The sequence below is a fragment of the Lucilia sericata genome, unplaced genomic scaffold (assembly GCF_015586225.1).
Source record: "Lucilia sericata isolate MDLA Ls3-8-SP2 unplaced genomic scaffold, ASM1558622v1 Contig007125F_arrow, whole genome shotgun sequence".
Taxonomy (NCBI): Eukaryota; Metazoa; Arthropoda; class Insecta; order Diptera; family Calliphoridae; genus Lucilia; species Lucilia sericata.
This window is the reverse complement of record NW_023997886.1, coordinates 1,291-9,238: the sequence shown is the minus strand read 5'-3', so window position 1 is coordinate 9,238 and position 7,948 is coordinate 1,291. Positions and strand designations below refer to the sequence as shown.

Below are 7,948 nucleotides of genomic sequence, written 5' to 3'. Positions count from 1 at the left end.
ACTGAACTAGAACTGAACTAGAACTGAACTAGAACTGAACTAGAACTGAACTAGAACTGAACTAGAACTGAACTAGAACTGAACTAGAACTGAACTAGAACTGAACTAGAACTGAACTAGAACTGAACTAGAACTGAACTAGAACTGAACTAGAACTGAACTAGAACTGAACTAGAACTGAACTAGAACTGAACTAGAACTGACTAGAACTGAACTAGAACTGAACTAGAACTGAACTAGAACTGAACTAGAACTGAACTAGAACTGAACAACTAGAACTGAACTAGAACTGAACTAGAACTGAACTAGAACTCGAAACTAGAACTGAACTAGAACTGACTAGAACTGAACTAGAAACTGAACTAGAAACGGAACTAGAACTGAACTAGAACTGAACTAGAAACTGAACTAGAACTGAACTAGAACTGAACTAGAACTTGAACTAGAACTGAACTAGAACTGAACTAAACTGAACTAGAACTGAACTAGAACTGAACTAGAACTGAACTAGAACTGAACTAGAACTGAACTAGAACTGAACTAGAACTGAACTAGAACTGACTAGAATTGAACTAGAATTGAACTAGACTGAACTAGAACTGATTTAGAACTGAACTAGAACTGAACTTGAACGAAAACGACACTCCTAAAGTCCGAGGAACATATATCCTTTAACAATTCTTCCATTGAGGAAAAATTAAAATTTGTAATTTCTGATTTTTCAGTAAAATGTCATCCAGTTGATAATTTAAAATTGGTTTCTATCAATAAAAGGAAATAATAGCTTTTTACGTATATTTTTTTATTTACAAGATTTTCAAAAAACTAGCTTAATATTTGCTAATTTTTTTGTCTTTAAATATTTACATTATAATGATTATGAGTAGTACTTAGTGGAAACAAACGATTTCATTTTTGTTAAAAATAATAATTCGGCTAGAAAAAACTCAAAAAATTATAAAAAATCTCAAAGAAAACCATTAATGAAATATGCAATAAATATACAGGTACACATAACACTCTCTCATTCTCTCACTTTTTCTCTAGTGTTTGATTTTTTCATAAAAGTAAATCTAAAATATACTCTCTTAAAAATGAATTTATAATGTTTTAAATGACAAGATTTCAAAGACGAAATGAGTTTTAAATTAAATTATAGTAAAAATGATGAAGTTTCAAAAGAGCACTGTTAGCGAAAGTCATAAACATAATTTAATCGTTGGCAGGTGAACACAATTAAAAATATGATGAAATTTCAAACAAGGAATCAATGTAAGTATTCGAATATTTAATGATAGATGGAGTGACCATAACCGGCATGACCATAAGACAAACCATGACCCAAACCATAAGCAGGAGCAGCATAAACTGGAGCAGCATAAGACTTAATAACAGGAGCGGCTACTACAGCAGGAGCAGCATGAACTACTGGGTAGGCTCTTTGAGAGATTTTATAGGTGTTGGCATAAGAGGTGGCAACGGGAGCATAGGCCTTAACTAGAGGAGCATGCACTACAGCAGGTGCAGCATAGGTCTTAATAACAGGAGCAGCATGCACAACAGGGGCGGCTACTACAGAAGTATGATAGGCAGGAGCCGATAGACCATAACCACCCAAGTAGCCAGCAGAGGCAACAGCGAAGATAGCGGAGAATACAGCAATCTAGAATTTCAGTGGAGATTATAATATATATTTTTTTTTAATTTTTATAAAACTTCAGAAAAAAAACTTTGTTTTGAGTTATATCTTTTAAAATTTGTAAGAAAGGTAATTTAGATTTTTATGTATTGTTAATTGACTTTAAAAACCCATTTCTATGATATCCATATTGCTTTAATTTATTTCTTTATGAATGTGGTGAAGGTAACCTAACTGTCATGTTTGAAATTAAATACACAATATGCATATCAAACTTATTGTTTGGTTGAGTGTATTATGTCTATGTTGACAGAACACAAAAATTTGTAAATTTCAGAAGGCCTGCCATACAAAGTTTTAGAAAAAAACTTAGTTTTTGAGTTATAACTTTAAAATTAATAAGAAATTATATTTAAATTTTTATATTCAGTTAATAGACTTTGAAAACCCGTTTATATGATACCCATATTGCTTTAGATATTCTCATTATGAAAATGGGGAAGGTAACCTAATTGACATATTTGGTATTTAATACACAATATGCATATCAAACTTATTATTTTGTTGAGTATATTACGTCTATGTTGACAGAATATAAACATTTTTAAATTTCAGAATGCCTGCAAACAATGTTTTAGAAAAAACTTACTTTTTGAGTTATAACTTTTAAAATTAATAAAAAATATATGTAGAATTTTATATGGAGTTAATAGACTTTGAGAAACCTATTCTATGATACCCATATTGCTTTAGTTATTCTCATTCGGATAATGGGGAAGGTAACCTACTTGACAGATTTGGTACTAAATACACAATATGTATATCAAACTTCTTATTTTGTTGAGCATGTTACGCTTATGTTGACAGAACATAAAAATGTTTAAATTTCAGAAGGCCTGCCATACAAAGTTTTATAAAAAACATAGTTTTTGAGTTATAACTTTTAAAATGAATATGAAAAGATATGTAGATTTTTGTATTGCTTTAGTTATTCTTATTTGGGAAGTGGGGAAGGTAACCTAATTGACAGATTTGGTACTTAATACACAACATGCATATCAAACTTCTTATTTTGTCGAGCATGTTACGTCTATGTTGACAAAAAATACAAATTTTTAAATTTCAGAAGACCTGTCATACATACAAAGTTTTTAAAAAAAATGAGTTTTGAGTTATAACTTATAAAATTAATATGAAAATATATGTAGATTTTTGCATGAAGTTAGTAAACTTCGAAAAACCTTTACTATGTTGCCCATATTGCTTTAGTTATTCTCATTTGGAAAATGGGGAAGGTGACCTACTTGACAGATTTGGTACTAAATACACAATATGCATATCAAACTTATTATTATATTGAGCGTATTACGTCTATGTTGACAAAACATAAAAATTTTTAAATTTCAGAAGGCCTACCATACAGAGTTTTAGAAAAAACTTAGTTTTTGAGTTATAACTTTTAAATTTAATAAGAAATGATATGTAGATTTTTGTATGAAGTTAGTAGAATTCGAAAAAACCTTTTCTATGATACCCATATTGCTTTAGTTATTCCCATTTCAAAAATGGGGAAGGTAACCTACTTGCAAGATTTAGTACTAAATACACAATATGCATATCAAACTTATTATTTTATTGAGTGTATTACGTCTATGTTGACAGAATGTAAAAACTTTTATATTTTAGAAGGCCTGCCATACAAAATTTTATAAAAACTTAGTTTTTGAGTTATAACTTTTAAAATTAATAAGAAAATATGTGTGGATTTTTATATGAAGTTAATAGACTTCGAAAAATCTTTACTATGATACCCATATTGCTATAGTTAATTTCATTATGAAAATGGGGAAGGTAACCTAACTGTCAGATTTGGTTTTAAATACACAATATGTATGTCAAACTTATTATTTTGGTAAGTATGTTGATACAACAAAAAAAATTTAAATTTTAGAAGGTCTCCCATACTGATTTTTTTTAAACACTTTCACACAGATTTTTTATATTTAAAACACTTTTAAATTTGTTGCACTGTTAAATAAAGCATTAGAATTGTTTCTAACTAATTTATTTATCCATTAGCACTTATTCCAATCACGTATTTAGAAACACATTTGTATTATTTGATTAATTTTTAATTGCAAACTAAAACAAATTTCATGTAAATGTCTTAAAAATTTTATAAACAAACACTTAGTTAGACACTTTTACGTTACAAAATTTTTTTATAAATAAGGCATTTACATCCTTTATCTCCTCTTACCAATTTGAACATTTTGTTAAAATTATTTTTTTTAAAATAACGTTTTTAAAAGAAAAGAAGTAGTTTAATGTTTTAAAGCTTAAAGCAACTTATGGTTTGATTCATTGTGACAACAGCATGCTATATTTATAGGTCTTTTTTAATGTTAAGAAAAATCAAAAACAAAATCAAACAATAAAGAAAAAATACAAACTAAAATACAGAGAAAAAAAAAAAACAGCAAAAGCAATACAAATACACAATTCTTAAATGAGACTTTGTAACAAATATCTATGAATTTACCAGCAACGATATGTATGTACATTTCACACAAAGATTTTTCCATGCTATAGCTTTGCAAAAATCCCCCAGTTAACAGAGGGTGGCTTAAAACGAGTAACATACAATACTTTTCAATTTTTTTTGTATTTGCTTTTGATTTCTTTGATTTTGCTTAAGAATTTTATTTTTGGTTTTTCGTGTTTTCATTATTTCTTTCTTAACCGGAAACCTTTTAAAAATTAGCGGTTTTTAAAGCCGGCTTAAAGTTGCATGCAGACAGAAAAAATAAAATCATGCAGTTGTTTAATTTTATGTTTTTAGCTTAAGACAACTGCGGTGTGTTCCTTTTTGGGGTTTTGTACAAAAAGCAAAAAAAAAAATACTAAACAAATCTTTGTTGTTTTATGCTTTAGTAATTGATTTAATTATTTTATTAACAATCAACTTATTTTAATTGTCAATTTTATGATTTGTTTTGTTTTCATGTTTTTTTTACAACAAATTAAGTTTAATTAATTAAATTTTTTTGTTGCTACATTTACAAATTAATTAAACTTTAGTCTTCACTGTTGTTATACATTACAATGGGAAGTTTCTCAATAATTTCCCAAATTGGGAAGAGAAAAATATCTCTCAAATGGACAAATTTTCTACAGGAGAGTGTCTTCCCAATGGGAACAAAGTTTCTCCCAAATTTTCTATATAAAAGTTTCTTCCATGTGGGTCAAATTGTCTATAGAAAAGTTTCTCTCAAATGAGACAAATTTTCTATAGAAAAGTTTTTCCCAAATGGGACAAATTTTCTATTTCTCTAAAATGGGACAAATTTTCTATAGAAAAGTTTCTCCCAAATTGGACAAATCTTCTATAGAAAGTTTCTCCCAAATTGGACAAATCTTCTATAGAAAAGTTTCTCCCAAATCGGACAAATCTTCTATAGAAAAGTTTCTCCCAAGAGGAACAAATTTTCTATAGAAAAGTTTGATTCAAATGAGAAAAATTTTCTATAGAAAAGTTCCTCCCAAATGGGAATAATTTTCTATAGAAATGTTTTTCCCAAATGAGACAAATTTTCTGTAGAAAAGTTTCTCCCAAATGGGAAGAGTTTTCTATTGAAAAGTTTCTCCCAATTGGGAAGAATTTTCTATAGAAAAATTTCTTCCAATTAGAAAGAGTTTTATATAGAAAAGTTTCTTTCAATAGGAAAGAGTTTTCTGTAGAAACCTTTCTCTCTATTGGGAAGAGTTCTCTATAGAAAAATTTCTTCTAATTAGAAAGAGTTTTTTATAGAAATGTTTCTTTCAATTGGGAAGAGCTTTCTTTAGAAAAGTTTCTCCCAATTGGGAAGAGTTTTCTCCCAATTGGAAAGAGTTTTCTTTGAAGAAGTTTTTCACAATTAGGAAGAGTTTTCTTTAAAAAAGTTTTTCTCAATTTGGAAAAGTTTTCTTTAGAAAAGTTTGTTTCAATTGGGAAGAGTTTTCTATAGAATAGTTTGTCCAAATTTGCTGTGAGTTTTCTTTAGAAAGAGCTTTCGTTAGAAAAGTTTCTCTCAATTGGGAAGAGTTTTCATTAGAAGAGTTTTTTCCGCTTGGAAAGATATTTATTCTGAAAATTTTCCTTATACCATACAAAATATCATAACAACAATTTTAACCCATAGTGCATCCATATAAAAGTTGTGAATCTTTAAATTTGTTCATATTCATTACTTCTTCGACACCGATTTCAATAATAAATATTTAATTACTTGTTAATTTCAATTTAATTTTTCCTATTAAATAATTAAAATTAAAACACAGTTTTTGTTTATCAGACAACAGGATGTTTGGCAATCATAAGTGTGTGTGTGTGTGTATAATCAACAAATTAAAAACGTTTCAAAAAAATCTTTCAAATTGTTGTGTTTTAGTGTTAATTTGTTTCTAATATTAAATTAAATTCAGTTACATTTGATTTAATTTCAGTTTTTCTTTGAAATTCTGATTGTAAAAAGTGAAACGGAAATACTTTAAGTTTATTGTCAACTTGTGTTCAGATCATATTATGAGAATTTTTCTAGATTTTATTTATTCATTCATAAATTTATTGTTATATACAGGTTTCAATGTTTGATTTATATTGACAACGGTAAAATATTAGCAATAAGTAAATACCGTTCATTTTATTGATATTCAATTAGAAATTGATAGTTGGTGTTGTTTTGTGCATCAGAGCATGTTATAAATTTATATTTAAAGCCGACAATTGTTGTTTGAAAAAAACGTGTTTGTTTTTTAAGTCTTTTGGTTTGGTTGACATTTTTTTATTTTTAATGTTAAAATTTAATTTTGTTTGTTAAACTTTGTCCACTTGTGTGGGTTTTACTAGTGCTGACTTACATTAAAGCCAAATTGCAAATTAATGATTGATGAACAAAAAATATCAAAGCAAAGCGCCTGGACTGGACTGTATCGATTCCATCCATTACATTTGATAATATTTAATAACTGTCCTTATTTGAAGTTTTTACATGAGAAGGATTAAAAGTTAATTAATGATATAATGAATGAAGTTACAGGGTGTGTACAAAATGATCCCAAAATATGTAGAATTGAAAATTATTAAATGTTTTTTATAGAAAATTTAATCCGAATTTATAGAAATTTTCCCTACAAATCTTTATCCATAGAGAAATGTTTCTCCTATAAAAAAATTTCTATTAATTTAGAACAATTTTCTATAGAAAATATTCTCTTAATTAAGAACAATTCTCCATAGAAAATTTTCTCTTAAAACTAAAACTAGAACTGAACTAGAACTGAACTAGAACTGAACTAGAACTGAACTAGAACTGAACTAGAACTGAACTAGAACTGAACTAGAACTGAACTAGAACTAAACTAGAACTGAACTAGAACTGAACTAGAACTGAACTAGAACTGAACTAGAATTGAACTAGAACTGAACTAGAACTGAACTAGAACTGAACTAGAACTGAACTAGAACTGAACTAGAACTGAACTAGAACTGAACTAGAACTGAACTAGAACTGAACTAGAACTGAACTAGAACTGAACTAGAACTGAACTAGAACTGAACTAGAACTGAACTAGAACTGAACTAGAACTGAACGAGAACTGAACTAGAACTGAACTAGAACTGAACTAGAACTGAACGAGAACTGAACTAGAACTGAACTAGAACTGAACTAGAACTGAACAAGAACTGAACGAGAACTGAACTAGAACTGAACTAGAACTGAACTAGAACTGAACTAGAACTGAACTAGAACTGAACTAGAACTGAACTAGAACTAAACTAGAACTAAACTAGAACTGAACTAGAACTGAACTAGAACTGAATTAGAACTGAACTAGAACTGAACTAGAACTGAACTAGAACTGAACTAGAACTGAACTAGAACTGAACTAGAACTGAACTAGAACTGAACTAGAACTGAACTAGAACTGAACTAGAACTGAACTAGAACTGAACTAGAACTGAACTAGAACTGAACTAGAACTGAACTAGAACTGAACTAGAACTGAACTAGAACTGAACTAGAACTGAACTAGAACTGAACTAGAACTAACTAGAACTAAACTAGAACTGAACTAGAACTGAACTAGAACTGAATTAGAACTGAACTAGAACTGAACTAGAACTGAACTAGAACTGAACTAGAACTGAACTAGAACTGAACTAGAACTGAACTAGAACTGAACTAGAACTGAACTAGAACTGAACTAGAACTAAACTAGAACTAAACTAGAACTGAACTAGAACTGAACTAGAACTGAATTAGAACT

General features: G+C 28.6%; 1 protein-coding gene across 1 annotated transcript; it reads right to left on the bottom strand.

Moving 5' to 3' along the window:
• Nucleotides 1-783: 783 nt before the first annotated feature.
• LOC119615691 (cuticle protein 38-like) lies at nucleotides 784-4,006 on the bottom strand. Its single transcript, XM_037971695.1, has 2 exons — nucleotides 3,900-4,006; nucleotides 784-1,663 (listed from the first exon to the last, which is right to left on the bottom strand). Exons 1-2 carry the CDS (start codon nucleotides 3,909-3,911, stop codon nucleotides 1,289-1,291), a joined length of 387 nt encoding a protein of 128 aa, XP_037827623.1. The 5' UTR covers nucleotides 3,912-4,006; the 3' UTR covers nucleotides 784-1,288.
• Between the last annotated feature and the right edge of the window lie 3,942 nt (nucleotides 4,007-7,948).